Source organism: Buceros rhinoceros, unplaced genomic scaffold, assembly GCF_000710305.1.
Source record: "Buceros rhinoceros silvestris isolate BGI_N320 unplaced genomic scaffold, ASM71030v1 scaffold10999, whole genome shotgun sequence".
Taxonomy (NCBI): Eukaryota; Metazoa; Chordata; class Aves; order Bucerotiformes; family Bucerotidae; genus Buceros; species Buceros rhinoceros.
The window spans coordinates 392-17,072 of NW_010429759.1; the positions used below are offsets into that span (position 1 = coordinate 392).

The 16,681-nt window shown below is 37.3% G+C and overlaps 1 protein-coding gene across 1 annotated transcript; it reads left to right on the plus strand.

The window, feature by feature from the left end:
- The first annotated feature begins 223 nt into the window (after positions 1-223).
- On the plus strand, positions 224-15,991 carry METAP2 (methionyl aminopeptidase 2). The gene is made up of 11 exons (XM_010142774.1): positions 224-233; positions 342-443; positions 3,689-3,754; positions 4,091-4,193; positions 8,637-8,798; positions 10,238-10,419; positions 10,504-10,598; positions 10,684-10,780; positions 11,294-11,397; positions 13,816-13,931; positions 15,203-15,991. Exons 1-11 carry the CDS (start codon positions 224-226, stop codon positions 15,453-15,455), a joined length of 1,290 nt encoding a protein of 429 aa, XP_010141076.1. The 3' UTR covers positions 15,456-15,991.
- The last annotated feature ends 690 nt before the right edge of the window (positions 15,992-16,681 follow it).

A 16,681-nucleotide genomic window follows, 5' to 3' on the forward strand; every position in this document is an offset into this window, starting at 1 on the left:
TGATGATCATGCTGTGCGTTTATAATTATCTGTTTCACACCCATATTATCTCAGAAGAGCAGGCTGCTGCTGTGGCAGGACGAATTAGTTTACCCTGGCAGAAAAAAATAATCTGAAGTGTCTGGATAATGCTACCTTTATATACAAGTTTAAGTGATGTACCTGTCACTGTAGTGCCCTACAATCTCACACATTGGGTCTGCTTTAAAAACAAAAAGGCATCATGTGCTCCGGTATCTAGGATGAGTACAGCATAATGTTTTAATAAAGTTTTGGGGGCTGTTGTTTAGTAATGTGAAGCTAGCCTTTTACTGTAAGTCATACTTTAATTTTACAAACAGGACAAGAAACAGATAAAGAAATGGAAGGTGCTCTTGATGATGTAGCAAAACAATTGGATAAACAAGCACTGGAGGAGAAAGAAAAAGATGATGATGATGAAGGCAAGTGTAATTTCTCTTTCTCTTGACATTTCCAATTTCAACTTCTTCCTAGACTCCCATTTTAACAAACTTTTACAGATGCCTTTTAAGTTTGTTTGTTTTCAGGGTTTTTTTTTTGTTGTTTGCTTGTGAGAGCTGTGATTCGACTGTATATACTTTTTACTTTTTTGGCAACAAATTAGGTGTCACACTAGCAAGCATATGTATAAAAAAATAACAGGGGTAACAGCTTTGTTAAAGTTCATGTTTTCAAGAACCTTGTTACTGCAGGGAAATCTTTAGTTTAAGATAAAGTAAGCTATAAATCATTCTTACTTGCATTACAACAGGCGGTATAAATTTATATTCCGAATTATGTCTCTTCTTCTTGGCTTGGACCGAAAAATACAGAGAACATTTTAAGGGAGCGTTTTCATTAATAGGAGGTCTTAGAATCTTTGCCAATGGCTTGAAACCTGTCCATCTGTAATCCTAACTTTTCATTAAAACTGAGCTAGCGAGAGATTAATACACAAGCAAGGCATGCACCTTGTGTGTGGCTTGTGCTATGCAGCTAATGTTCTAAGCAATTGCCTTGGAAGTACCTGGTATTGAAATCCAGGCTGGGAGCATCTTTTCTGTAGGAATATCAGATAAAAATGCAGCCTTTCCTTTGTTTTGATGAGTGGTTCTCATTAGAAATGGATGTCTATAAAAATAATTTCTCAAGTTAGTAATTTAGTTTCCTCCTTGTGAATTAGCATTTGAAGCTGGCTCAGCACCCTAAAACCTGTTCTTACTGTTCTGTTTAGAGGTATTCTTAGTTGACTGTTGCTAGAATTCATCACTGCAGAACTTAATTTAATAAATTAGATATAGAAGTTGAAAAGATTAAGTAAGTGTGCTGGGATGCATAAATATATTTGTAGATATATCTTTTAATGTTATTAATCTCAGTATAGCATCCAGATTTATGCAGTTACTTTCCATAGAAGTATCTTCTGATGGAGTTACTTGTTTTATGGTATATTTCAGGTTATGGAGTTGGAAGGTAATTAACACAATATGTGCTTAGGCATCTTTGCAACTAAACTAAGAAGTATTGAGGAGATTAGTGAAGACCTTGTACAATGTAAAATATATTTTAAAATTACTGGAATAGTTTTAGTTCCATCTCAGAAGAAATAACACTGTTGGTTGCAGATCAAGTGCTGTGTTCTTTTATTCTTTTCACAATGTTAGCAATTAGTAATACAGTATTGGAAAGTATGAACAATATTGAGTAGTGCTGTCACTGAAATAATCTTCCTTTTTTCCACATGTTAGACTTGGATGTGTTTTTAGAAAAACAGTAATATTTTTGCAGAAAAATAAAAATTGCTGTATGTTTTTTGAAGACATCTGTGTGTTCTTGCTTGTACTCGTTCTCACCACTTGCCATCTTAATTGTGTCGTTTCGGAGGTGTTGCTTAAGACGTGGCGCTGCATTAGGTTAACACCAATGGAATACCTACCCACCTTTTTTCTTGTCCTTGATAAGCCCCTAACTGACTGCCCTCAGGAATGAGAAATCTGTGAGAGATTAGGAAGCACTCCTGAGCTTTCCATTGCAGTGTTAAGACATGCTGATAGCCTATCACACAAAAATGTTATCAAAGTTATTAAACAGCTATGCTAAAGTGGCATACAGTTGGCCTTCAGTTTTGCAAAGATCTTAAATCGCTTTTCTGGTGAAAAGTTTTCTCATTACTAGTTAAATAACCTGAGACAAACAGTGTATTGGTCAGATGCAGTGGTTATGTTTCTGGCAGCACAGTTGGTCGGCAGCAGTCTTCAAGGACGTGAAGGCGTAGGCCCAGTTAGTTTGACTTGCAGTTGGCAGATTCTCATGCAGTGCTGTATGAAAAAGCCACAATAAGCGAGTAGCAACAGTGACAATGTTTAAGAAATGCTGTACTTTTTTTTGCATTTTAGGCCCAGCATTTAAAAAAGTAATAATCCAAAAATCATTTGGTGAATGGAGTCACAGCTAATTAATTTCTTGATGAATAGTTTGAGCACAGCTCAAGGTCAAGAGAAATATGGAAAAGTTACAATGTTTTAAAGAAATTTGTATGTGCTGTTAAGGGTTTTCAACTGCCTATGACATATGGATTGGTGGAGAATCTGGTAGGCTGGACTGTGTCGTAGTTACACTAGTAGTATGAGTTATAATTGCAATTTTTTATTGCAAAAATTTAAAATAAGATACTAAATGCCAAAATGAACTGGAGAGAGGTGGGGGTGACGTGCTACTGAGATTTGCCCCAGTTGCAGGATTATAACAGTCACCATGGCACAAAAATAGGGTTGACACTGACCATCATGAGAGGCTTGAAATCTAGTGACTGGAACAATTGGTCAGTGTTTTGGTTTTTTTAATAAATGAGCAAATACAAGTTTCTTTAATAAATGCATTCAAAATGGCAATGCTTTGACTTGATTCTAGAAGTTCTTTCAGTTTTATTTTTCGCTTCAGAAAAAAGATAAATGTTCTCAATATAGATGACTAGTGCTTATCCATTCTAAAATTAACTTGTGGTTAGGTCCAGAAGGTTTAGTTAGATGGTATCACATTAGATAAATACTTCATTGTGTATGAGGGAACTAAGTTTTAGAAGTAGCCAAACACAAAGTCCGCAGGCTTATTAACTCCCAAATGTGACTATAACATGGTGTGGCTGATTCTTGGTGCGTACATGTGCCGTCTGAAAACCTCCCACTGGCACATCCCACATGCAGTGGCTTTGCTTCACAATAGTGATGACTTTCTCTGTTATCTCCAGGTAAACTCAGCCTGACCTAAGTGCTGTCATCTTAACTTGTTTGGGTTTTCCATCTTACCAGGCGCATTAAGTTCTTTTAGCTGAAGCATCAGAAGATGGGTTTGAAGCAATAGTTCCTAGCTAGATGTTGTGTCTAATTTAGTTCTCTTTCATACCCTCCACTGACCCAGCCATCTTTTTGGGTGAATTGAAGTAGGACTTTCTGAAAATGCTTTCCCTGAGCTGCTTTTTTTTCCTGTGTTTGGTGATATAAGTCAACAACTTCAGAAAGTAATTTCTTAGGTCTGTATGTGGTGTAGGGACTGAAAATGCTCATGGCTTTGTGACAGCTTCTAGCTGTCTTCTTTTAAACCGTTACATAGTACTGATGGTTTTATGTCTCAAAATTCTTTGCTTCTTTAAGGTTACTTTATGTTCACCTGAGCACTTTCTTTCCTGTAGATGGAGAGGGTGAAGGAGATGGAGCAGCAGGGAAAAAGAAAAAGAAGAAGAAAAAGAAGAAAGGACGTAGGTATCAAGCACAAAAATAAAGATAGACTGCGTGAATATTTGTTATAAGCATATGTAAGTGCTGTTCTTGGCAGTTGAAACAAATTTTGGGGTGCAGTTTGTAGGCTAAGTTTGGCTGAGTTTTATTCTTTCTGGTATCCCCAAATGCCACCTTGAGCATTGGCCAAATAAAGTCATATGAGGGCATCATGATACGATGTTGTGTTGGTAGAAGCCCAAATTCTAGTAACGGGATTTTAAATAACTTGTGTCATTATCTTTTATAATAAGAAGTAAGATAGTTAGTACTTCCAGTGTACAATATGTAAAACTTTCTTAAATTATACTCAACAGCTAAGGTCCAGACAGATCCACCTTCTATTCCAATATGTGATCTATTTCCCAGCAACATATTTCCGAAGGGAGAAGAGTGTGAATACCCACCAACACAAGATGGGTGAGTGTTTTAAGCTTAAGAAATAAATGCTGCCATCTGATAGTGCTGAATGGCAAAACTGTTAATGTACAACTAAATGGACAAAGTGAGCTGTAATGTTCTCTCTCTCCCCCCCCCTTTTTTTTTTCGTTTATAAACTCGATCATTTAAGAAATTAATGAACAGAAGTCTTCAGGCCAGAAACATCCCTCCTTCGCTACACTTTAATTAAGGTATAGCCTGTATGAGCAGAATTGCCGTGAAGTAGGGGATCTTGAGGCCCAGGGGACTCGCAGGATTTCAATAGGCAGCTTTTAAGAAAAATATTTGAATTAGAACTGAGTGGAGGATTTTAGGGAGATGAGACACTTATGCAGCAGTTTTGGGGGCATCTAGATATCAGCTTCTTGTAATAGAAGAAGACTATTTAGTCTTGTAATCAAAATTACTTATAATTAATAGTGATGTAGGAATAATGTGCGATTTTACTGAACAAGCAACAGCTTCTAGTAGTTTACTGGAACAGAGATCTGCATCCTTGTTTTAATTGGGTGCTACGATTTCCTTATGCTTTGTTAGAAACTAGGATATACCAGCTTGATGGAGTCTCCTGACTTTTTCCTACATGAAGTGTTGTGGAAGGCTGTTGTTTCACTTGGGGGTGTGGTATGGAATTTTCTTGAACTGCATGAAAATCTGAATGAAAAGACCAAGTATTACTGAAAGCTCCCCAGGAAATTTCGAATCAAGACTCTGAAAAAATAGTTTAAACCAAAGGGGGAGGGGAGTAGATAAATACTTAGCGTTGTTTAGTTTTCAATGACCTCTCTTTTTTTCAGGATCAAATTACTTTGAAATTTATTGGTTGTTTAAAGTCAGTACCTCTTTCTCGTGGAGTGTAACCAACATAGTTTACATCCTATAAATTGTGTTCGTATATTCACAGATGGTTTCATTTTTGAGATTAAAATTTGGTTTTGAGGAAGCTTTTACTTCCTTTAGTGACTTCTATTTGATCACAAGGTGTGCTTATATTTATTTATAAATTACTGCCTTGTCTGTATGCACAATATTAGCATTCTAATGAAGGACTTTAACAGATTAGTCCTGTCAGGCTGATCCAGGAATGATTTCATGCTTGTAAGTTAAGTCTTTTTCTGTATGTGCCATGTTCAAAGGATGTGATTTAAGCAATCCAGTAAATTAGACTATAAACATCTTAAACATGTTAGTAGTTTATTAACCAATAACACACTATTTTTTACACCTCTGTTATGTATGCAGCTATTAAATATTAAATGTTTTACTCTGGGTTCCCTAGTATTTATTTGAAAAGAAAAAAAAAAGAGCAACAGAAAACAAGCACTTTTTCTAACAGGATTTAAGTAGGGCATCTTTTCTGTACCAAGAGTTTACAGCTACAGATGAATATACTCTTCTAAGGAACCTGAAATAGTTTCTTTATGTAATTTCCTTAAGCAAATATGCTTAATTTTGTTCCTAATTTAAACATTTAAACCTTACCATTTAAATCTACTTTGGCATTTCTTAACATAAGCAACTACTTAAATTACTAGCTGACATGAATGCCAGCATATTTTCTGTTCTGAATAATAGTTTCATTTTATATAGTGGCAAAGCATTTTCGTGCCACTTCTCTTATTCATGCTGAGGTCAGTAGGATTTTGTTTTTGATTTTTTTTTTAAGACTTGCATTTCTATTCTTAACTCTTGATGTCACACACTTTCTAAAGTTACCTCTCATCAGCCTAGAACTGTGTATTTTGTGTGGGAAGTTGAACTAGAAGTGGGTATCATTCAATTTTCAGGGGAAAAAATAGCAGAGAATCAATTCTTTTATAGACAGCAGACTCACAGCTTTGATATTTTTGTATCTCAGGAACGTAGTTTTCTTTGAAGGCTTGCGGTTTTTTTGAAGAAGCCTGACTTTCAAATTATACGACAGGGACAGCGAAAAGGTTATAAGCAATATTTCACAATACAGCAATATTGTTGAAGCGCGATTAAGGAATTTTTGTCCCTGCCTGCTTGTTTCTTCCACTGTGCTGTTATCTGGGTTAAGATAATCTGGGAGAATTATTTTCTGAAAGTGTTATCTTTTATCACTGGAATCTAGTTTACAGCACAATCCTATAAAAATCTGTACTAGTTACAACTGGGGGTTGTGAACTGGAGTGAAAAGATGGGGACAAATGGCTTGGAGCAAGAGGTGTACTTCTTAAGCTGACCTGTGATAGCCAACTTATTAGGAAGCTGTCCTTGGAAAAGCTTGTTATCTCATGTACGTGTTGGAGGACTTGATGTTTGGTGTGAGACCTTTATCTGATCAGTGGATATTTCACATGTTCTGAAGTGCTTAGGTCCAAGCAAGATTTCTTGTGGCCTCCCTTCCTGAGCTGTCATGTGGCAGTGGTGCAGCTCTTGCAGCAAAATGCTTTAGGTCTGATATGGTGTTTTTTAACTGTAGAAGCTATTTTGTCCTCCAGTGGTCTTACATGGAGTGGTTAGCTGCTGAAATACAGCAGGCAGGGCGAGGACGGCTTCCTGCTGGTTTGCTGGGGTTTGCGCTGAAGTCCATGACTGAAGGCAGAGCAGGTGCCCAGACTCTGTCAGCAGCTCTTGCTACCAGAACGTGTTCCCTGCTGGAATCCAGAGCAGTCTTGAAAGGGTCTTCAAGTCCCTCTTCCCCGCTGTTTTTCTGCAGTACACCTTTTCCATCTTCTTGTTCTGTGTCTACTGTGGTGGCAGTAGTCCAATTTCCAAGTGCAGAAAGGGGGCTTAGGAGTTGCAGCCTGTTGCCTTTTTTTATTAAAGAATTTAGCAGTGTTAATGAGAATCCTAAGAGTAGTATGCGTCATGCTTTCTAACAAGTGTGTTGCTTCTGAAAAACAAGAAAACTGCTCAGAAAAATAAGCACATTGTTACTTTGTGCCGTTGTTGCTTTATCTGAAAATGAGCAGGGACTTAAGGGGAAACATGCAAAAGGGTCTCAAAATATTTGGTCTTCCTGAGAATTGTATAGAATATCCTTCTTATATTTTCGACTCTGCTTTAGGATTGCAGACCTTTTAACATTGTGTAAATACCAAGTTCAAAATGCAGCAAAATTGCAGGGCATAGTCTCTTGACTCACTCATACCTAGTATTCTTAGAAGGGAGCCAAGTTTCATGTCTATGAAACAGGTAAGTAGCTACATGTTTTGATTTCAGAAAGTCATTCTGTAGCTTGCTTAGAATAAGCTCACTTACATAAAAGTAAAAGTTAAATTTCTAAATTTGGAAACTTTGGCATAGCTCAGCATCTTTTGTCCGTCTTGTCCATCACCCCTTTTCTTTTATCATTCACCACCTACCAGGATGTGCAGCTATGTGTTGGTTTTAGTAGTATTTGTTCTGCATAGCATACAGAGAGTTCTTCTTAAGATATCCTTGGTGGGTTTTTTGCATCATTGCAGAGCTCCAGCTTTACTATTTGAAAGGTATCTCTACTTTGTGGTCAGAAGAGTATTCTTTTAGTTAAGTTCTGAGAGCTAATGGGGTGCTAGAACTATGTTTTTGTTTGTTTGCTTTCTTAGAACCTTAGTTGTTTGGTTTCTTGCATAATAAAAAAATATTAAAAACTGCTCTTTTATTTAGTCTTATACTGCAAATTATTCTTGTATTTTTTCTGTGAACCTACCAAAGAACCAAAATGAGTGGTATTGTTCCTGGAGCACATGTTAATTCACCACCCAGCAAATTTAGAAAGTAACTTGCTGGCATGTGTCATAGTTACTATGCATTGCGTTAGGTGTTATTAACTAAATATTCTCAGGATGAGCAAAAGTAATACTGGAACTGCAAGCCCTTAAATTTTGAAGGAGCTTATTGTTGCTGGGTCAGTAACAGTTTCTGGGCCAAGTAGCTACACTTACAGTGCTGAGATCCTTTCCATACAGGAAGAGCACTGTCTGAATAAGTAAGATTGTGCAAAAATTAAACCTTTTGCATGAGCACAGCATGTTGCTGTGATTTGCCCTGCTAAACTCAAGGTAGAATTGCAGGCATTGATAGGAATTTTAGACCCCTCTTCTGTCTTTTCAAAAAGTAGCAAGCAGGCAGCTTCACTGGGCTTCTGGGAGGGTTGGGAGGTAGGGCTTTTGAAAATTTAAAGGAAAGAATATAATTCATGGTCTGAGTTTAATTGCTATGTATACGTGATTTTTTTTTTCTGCAATGTTACTGCCTTTCACAGGTGCCAAGCTATGGTGCTGATAGATTGTTTTTTTGTTTTTTTGGTTTTTTTTAAATAGGCTTCTGAACATTATATGAATCAGGATCTTTCCTGTTGCACACAGGAATGTAGACCTGACTAGTTAATAACCACTTTGCGGGCTTTAGACAGAAGTTGTAATGACTGCTGTGATTATAGTAACTTTTCATGACACACTGTTTGTTTTGAAGGCGAACTGCTGCTTGGAGAACAACTAGTGAAGAAAAGAAGGCACTAGACCAAGCCAGTGAGGAAGTCTGGAATGATTTTCGGGAGGCTGCAGAGGCACACAGACAAGTGAGGAAATATGTTATGAGCTGGATAAAACCTGGAATGACAATGATAGAAATCTGGTGAGGACACAGATCTTCTCAAAGACCTCTTCTGTAGATTTTTCTTCATTCTCGAGAGGGGGAGGGATTTAGTCTCAACTTTTTGTGCCTAATTCACCGTGTCTTGCGTGTTGGGGGTATTTCTGTTTGAAGTACACAGTCAGTGTCCCCAGTTATTTCCTTTAATTTTCCTCTTATAACGCATTCTTAGCTTATGCAGCTTTACAGGGCCCCTTTCAAACTAAGCTTTCAGTTTTGTTCACTTATTTTTGAGCATATGTTTGATTTTAATGTTTAGTTCCTTGGCTACTCTTAAACAAGTTCTGCAGTGGAGATGAGAGAAGCAGCAATAGTGGTAGTAAATCTTCTGGCTTGTGCCAGAACTGTTGGTGACATGCTGTGTGGACAAGCAGTGCAGGTGCAGTCTGCGGCTGCGAGTGGGCAGAGGCATAAAAACAGCAAATGGATTGAGATAAACATGACGTTGATTCTCTAAGTACTGCACTGATCCAGGACAGTTTAGCTTCCAAAATCAGGTGCTTTCAGCCTGGTATGACTGAGGACTGTACTGACAAGAGTAGGATAGTATGAAAGCTAATCAGAGCTGATCCCCAAGGTAACTGTGTGAGGGTGATGGAAAAACATAATATACCATCAGGGAAAGCGGAAGACAGACAGCTGCTTTAATAATCACTAGTCTGGCTGAAACAAGTCTGTCATACTGAATTACATGCAGTTTGACTGTTAGAAGCAATATTTTTCTCAAAACATGTCTCTTCTCACATGACCTCAGTCTGTGGGGAATTACCTGTTAAAATAAGCTCTATTCTTTTTCCAGATTGCTCAGAGTGAATAAATTTCTTATATAAAATTGGAGTATGGTGCACTGGTGTGAGCTGCAGTTTACATCATCCACTGCCGCTGTAGGAGTATGTACGAGTGGACATGTATCTGTGGCTTGCCAGTAGCTAGCAGCTTGAGAGTAGACAAAAACCAGGAATAAATGCTAGTCTCATAAGGTTTTTATCTTACTACAGCTACTGCATAAATTTAAAAAAAAATTATCATCCTTCTTTAGTTAAATTTTGTTTTTAACAAATGGGAAGACTGTTCTATTGCTTTTTTATCTCCTAAATTCCAGTAATTGTAAAAGAATGCATTTAATTTGCCTAAACTTGTCATTGTATAACCTCTGCTGCTCAGGAAGAATGGGTTAAATATAACTTGTTAAAGGATGGATATTTCAAAGAACTAAAGGTCATTATGTTGTAGTTATGTTTTTCCAGTCTAGGGTCTCCTTCTAGGTACTATACAAATAGTTTAAGATTTCAAATTAAAATATTTGCTTGAATATTTTTCTGAGGTTTTGTTCTTGTGTTGATTTATTTCAAGTCATCATAAGAAATATTAATGACCACTGTTATGTTCTTTTTTTCTTCTCCCTCCCCTCTGCCTTTTAGTGAAAAACTAGAAGACTGCTCACGTAAGCTAATAAAGGAAAATGGTTTAAATGCAGGCCTTGCATTTCCTACTGGGTGTTCTCTGAATAATTGTGCTGCCCACTACACTCCCAATGCTGGAGATCCAACAGTCCTGCAGTACGATGATATTTGCAAAATAGATTTTGGGACACACATTAGTGGTTAGTTTTCAGTTTTGAATTCAAACTTTGAGAACATTCTTCAGTGCACAGACTATGAAGCTAATTAACTTCTGCTGATTTCAGGTCGTATTATTGACTGTGCTTTTACAGTCACATTCAATCCAAAATATGACAGACTATTACAAGCTGTAAAGGATGCCACAAATACAGGAATAAAGGTATGATCATTATGTAAGTCATTTACCAAGTTTTTTAAGTGAACTTTGCAATTATTTTCCAGTTACATTTGCACTTTATTTTCAGTGTGCTGGAATAGATGTACGTCTCTGTGACGTGGGGGAGGCTATACAAGAAGTTATGGAGTCTTATGAGGTTGAAATTGATGGCAAAACATACCAAGGCAAGTTCTTTTCTTTATATACAGATAGTTGCTTTTAGAGTATAGATATTTGTAAATACTGGTAATACGTGTATCGTATTGAAAAGACCTTTGTACTAGAACATGGTAAGAGTGACTTGCATAAATACGTGTTTCTGTCTGGCTCACCATTCCTGTGGAGGAATGTTCTTGGCTTATACTTCCAAGTATTATATCCTTTAGCAGGTAAGATGAAGGCTAAGCAACTGTTTAAAAATGTGCAAATGATTTGGTCCCTGCTGTTTGTCTTTACTAATAAACTTGTGTTGCTGTTGGAGTTGTTAGTCTTTTAATAATGAAGTTTTGATATAGCGTATAAAACTAACTTCTGTCTTGGCTGGAATTTGTACAAGAAGTGTGGATAGTGCTGTGTTTAGTTCCTCTGTGCTGTGATGAACCCCTATTGTACTTTAAATATGGGCTAACAAACCAAATTGTTTTAAAGGGTTTAACATGTTAGGAAATTGCCTGTAATATTAATGTTTTCCTCAAAAGTGAAACCAATTCGCAATCTGAATGGACACTCGATTGGGCCGTATAGGATACATGCTGGAAAAACGGTGCCCATTGTGAAAGGAGGAGAAGCCACAAGAATGGAGGTAAATGGAGTTCTTAAATCTTTCTGTTAAGTTTTCCCAACTGTCACTGCAAGAATAATATTTCCTGTGCAGTCCTAAAGTGTAGGATTTGTGATCCGGGTAGGTAATAGCAACAGAGGAAGAGCTTTGCGGCACTTGGTAGTGTTCCTGTAAAGGAGGGATCGCTTAGTGGCTTCTCCATTTAGCCCTGGAGTGTTCTGGTATCTAATACATCATGAAATTGAAGCCTTGAAACCCTGCTATTTGAAAAACCCAACCAGACAAAACCAACAATAAGCTCCAAACAACAAAAAAACACCCCCATCCTTGAAACCTTAAGTGATGCTCACAAATTCTTTCATGTTTATTTCTTAGTGTGAGTATGTTACTTAAATGCAGTGTTGAAATATTGCACCTAGGGACAGGAAATTAGATTTTTGGGATGAACTTGAGGGACCAGGTTTTTCCTGAAAGGTGTTTGGACTTGCCAGTCATTCACACTTTCCTTGTTTGTTCACTCTGTAATTAAAGACAAAATAACAATCTTCTCTTGCTCAGGTCATTTTTGAGAAGTATTTCTGTAGTGTTGTAGCTTTAGATGACTTTTTGCAAGTGCAGTTAGATCTGGTATCTTTCTTGGGAAGCTTCCAGTGCGGTTTTTCTTTGCAGATACAAAATAATTAAGCGTATTTCTAGTCACTGTGAGAGACTAGGTGAAAGATACTGTTTGAATTGTGCTTTGTTGCAGGGGAAAAGAAATTTGTGTACATGATGTGGCAACCTACCAATCCAAAAGGCAGATTTAAAATACGTAACCTGAGGTTTAGCCACCATTTTCATATAAGCTTGTGTTCTAACAAGATAAGGCTTATTTAAAAGATAACTAATGAGATAAGAAGCTTTTAATGTCATTCTAAGCCTGATCCCTGATCAACAATGATCACTAGTAAGCCTGTCAGACTTGGAAGAGATGAATAGGGACAGGAGTGGTCAGGAAGGGATTGTTTTTTGAAGTGGGCTTACGCTCATCACCCAAAACTAGTAACTGTTGATCACCTTGTTAACGATGTGAGCAAAACCACCAAGTTTTTACTGTCATTTTATCTATAGGAGTGTGCAAAGGGATTAAACAGTATTGGAAAAGGAAGGTAGAAAAAGCTCGTGTACCCTTCTTGTTTCATCTTAGTGAGTGGTTAGGTCTTGTATGTCGTTCATCATCACTGTATCGCTAGTGTAAAGCTTAAGTGTTCTTTAAGCAAATCTTACTTAAGGATTTCAGAGCTTTTAGATTGCTTTAATTGAATAGCCAGACCCTGGGGAGAAGACTTTTTTTTAATTTCTTCTGCTTCTGTAGGTTACTTAGAGCACAATCCTACATCGTTTAAGTCAGTGAGTTTTTCCAGTGAAGAATGTGGAGCATAGCCAAGCTCTTACTGTAGTGTGCTAATTATAGTATCAAACTGCAATCCAATGATTTTTTTTTGTGATGGAGAGAAATAAAGCCTGTCGACAATCCTTATTCTGAAAAACTTGGTGTAGAGTGAATTTTTTTGTGGCATTGCGTGGGTGGTTCTTGTGGTTTTGGGTTTCCTTAAATGAAGTCAGTCAAATATTCAGGGGCATCTTTAAGAGTTTGTCTTGACTTTGGAGCCTGTGTTACTGCTTTTCATATGGCTTCTTGCTTTTTTGGTTGTGACTTTCGAAGTAGCTTAAACTGAAAAATCCAGCTCTCGCTGTCTGTTAAAGTTTGATGGCCTGTCTTGTTAATTCCCTCTCGCAGTCCTACCATTAAGGATATGTGCAATTCTGCATTTGGCAGAAATTGGTTTAAATAATGGCATTTCAGTATGGTCTTGGCTAGAATTTTCATAAAGCACTTGCAGATATATATCACCTCACGTCTTGAAGAAATTCATCTTATGGCTTTGAAATGAGCAGGTTAAGGACTTACACTAGCAGTTGTTACCAGAAAATTCTTGCAGAAATTGGTCAGAAAGTTCTTCAGTGCAGCAAGTCTCTGTAATCAACATCTATTTGCTATATCCAAACTATTCATTTCCTAGGACTTCTATCTGAATAGCAAAGGAGAATTAGGTCCAGTTAGCAAATGTTTTGGAGCAGAGTGTAGTTTCTTAGCTGTGTTAGATACATGCTTTGACAATGTTTTAACTACAGTGACTCTGAGAAATCGTGACTAGAAATATGCTGGTATTTATGGCTTGAAACGAATAAAGTGGTACTCGCATAAATAGCTGATGGAGATGTTTGTAACTTGCCAGTGCAAAAACTCTCTATTAAACGTCTATCTACGTTGACTTGGTGATTGAATCTATTCACGTTTAGTTACTTGTGTTCAGGAGTTGTGCTGAGATCATTATATCAGAATGGCTCAATGTCAAGTTGTTTTCATATTGCACCATGTTTCTTTTTTTTCCTCAGGAAGGTGAAGTATATGCTATAGAAACCTTCGGTAGCACAGGAAAAGGTGTTGTTCATGATGACATGGAGTGTTCTCATTATATGAAGAACTTCGATGTTGGTCATGTTCCAATAAGGTTGGATTTTGTTGTTGTTTTTTGTTTGTGCTACAGCTATCACCATCTTAGGGCTCAAATTTGATACCATGCAGATTCTTCACTAATTAATAAGGCTGTCAGAAGTCTCAAAGGATGACATTAGTAATGTTCTTGTTGTGAAACATGCTCTGATTATTTCACCTCTGCCGAGGTTCAGCTGCTGATAGAAGTTACTAATCCCTGGAAAGAATATGGTATTATTCCAAAGAATCTGGAAATGGAGAAAATACGTTATTATGTTTTCAGAAATCTAGATTGTTTTTTAACAATATTCCTAGCATTAGAAAATTTTTATAACTAATAATATATAGATTATGTTCGTATAGTAGTTTATATATTAAATGTGTTGTGGGTTTTTTAATTAACATCTGTATTATGGTCGTGTGCTACAATCTTTGTCTTAGTGCTGTTCACAGAATGTATCAGGCTATTCATTTCATCTGTTCTGTTTGTGTAGATATTTTGTGGTTTTAAGCTCTTGTTTCAACATATTGCTATAAAACGAAATAGTTTTCACTGGGATTGCATTTTGGCATTTCTAGGACTGCAGCATATTTTCTGAAGTGAAGGCTATTATGGTTAGAAACATGTCTGCCTGACATGCTTTTCCAGATAGTTCTATTTTGTTTCCATGGAACAATCCAGTAATGTGAAAAAGGTGTGGTAGGGGTAGCATTAGTCTAAGGGTTAGAAAGGAACTGCATATGTTTGGAAATTCATTTACTTCTTAGCCGTTCTATATAATTTTTATGCTTTATGTTGTAAGAAGTATGAATAAAAAGCTTGCTGAGTATTTGACTTCAGAAGTAAAACTTTGACATTTTAAACCAGCAAGCTTACGCCTAAATTAGTTAAGATTATTAACCACTTTGGATCAGGAAGAATTCTGTTTTTCTTTATAAAGTGAATTGTCCTTTTGTTATTTGAGAGAAGGATTCCTGTCACTGCATTTGCTTGCATAGTTAGTGTGAACTATGTTCTGCATCTAACTTCCCCAATTCAGAATGGATGGCTAGGGTGCTTGCCAGCATTCCGGTTTGTTTTGAAGGATACCTTTTTGCAGGGGGAAAGTGCACTTTCTTTTATGAACAGGGCACCTCATTGATGTAGAAAGGCATCCCCAAAGACTGGGCAGTCTTAAAATACCTTGGACTCTACGGCTTTTCTTAATTGGAGTGGTTTATTTCTGCAGCAAATGCTTTGCTGGTGATACCTCTTTCTTCTCAAACATGTTCTCCTTTGTTCTTCAGGCTTCCAAGAGCAAAACACTTGCTAAACGTTATCAACGAAAACTTTGGTACTCTTGCCTTCTGCCGCAGATGGCTCGATCGCCTGGGAGAGAGCAAATACCTAATGGCATTGAAGAACCTGTGCGACTTGGGAATAGTGGATCCATACCCTCCCTTATGCGACATTAAAGGCTCGTACACGGCACAGTTTGAGCACACTATACTGTTGCGCCCAACGTGCAAGGAGGTTGTCAGCAGAGGAGACGACTACTAAACTCAAAGCCACACCTCAGCACCTTTATACTCGAGGCTTTGTTGGAACATACTATACCAGAATTAATTTGCAACGTGTTGTCTGTTTTAACAGTGGACTGATGTAATACTTTCCATATTTGGAAAGGAGGGAATTTAATCAAAGGCAAGTCTTCTAATGTAACTAACCAAGGAAAAAGCTTTCAGGCCTTTAGAAATATTTCAAAAGTTACTTATTTTTTTCTGTTCAGGGAAATACATGCTAAAAAGCTCAAATCTTAGTTTGGAATGAGTTATACATTTTGTTTTGAACATTTATGATAAAAGATGCTTTTCAAATATTTATATTACCATATTCCTACTTGAATGCTTTGAATGACTACACCTGATTTCTGCGCCCAAGTCCTCTATGATATTGCCTTTTAAACTTCCTGGAATCCATTTTGTAAAAAATAAAGACAAATTTTCAGATCTAAAACTACACATACTTTTTAGAAGTCTGGTTATGATTCTGGTCAGGAGTCTGCTGGGAAACTGCTATTAAATATTTTACAAACTCGATTTGCTATTTCTTGTCTTGAAACTGGACCTGTCTTGCCCTTATTAGAAAACTTGGCCTTTCAGGGCTTATCTAAAGCCCTGAAGTCTTCCCAGTACTGGGATATAGGGCAAGAAATCAACGATTCTTTGCAAGACAGAATGCAGAAGTTTCAGTGAAGATGCCATAGGTGTCATGTTTTCAAGTCTTCCCATTTTCAGTTCAGCCTTCAGCTGCATTAGAACATCTCAAAACGCATTTGGTGGTGTCTGTTGCTGTTACCAGCAACACACAGCTTCGGGCTGAAGTCAGCTGTGCGTAGTAGTGTACATCCCTAAAGATTCTTTGCTGCCATTGGCACGCCCTCTTGCATACAGTCAAATTTTCCTTGATGTGATTCCCCAGTCTCATTAAAGTTCACATTCGATTGGACAGGCTGTGGGGACAACAAAGACATGAATTTACTTTGGAGTGTTAGAAGTTCTTCCATACAGGCAGACAAATCTGGAGTATTTGATGTTTTCTTGATATGAGAGGTTGCTATCTGTCTTCCTGCCACAGTGAATCTGACTGTTGAACCTCATTTGTAAAGGTAAATTAAATCCCCTGGCTCTTCAGGCCTAGATGCTTATGTCTTCCAGTGCTGTATATTTACCTCCTGACTTGCATATTAAAATTTTGTAAGTTATTGGTAACAACAAAGACAGCTT

Coding starts and splice junctions, on each gene's coding strand:
- METAP2 (XM_010142774.1), top strand. Junction 10,781..11,293: donor TGATGGCAAAACATACCAAG/GCAAGTTCTTTT, acceptor TTTCCTCAAAAG/TGAAACCAATTCGCAATCTG. Junction 11,398..13,815: donor GAGAAGCCACAAGAATGGAG/GTAAATGGAGTT, acceptor TTTTTTCCTCAG/GAAGGTGAAGTATATGCTAT.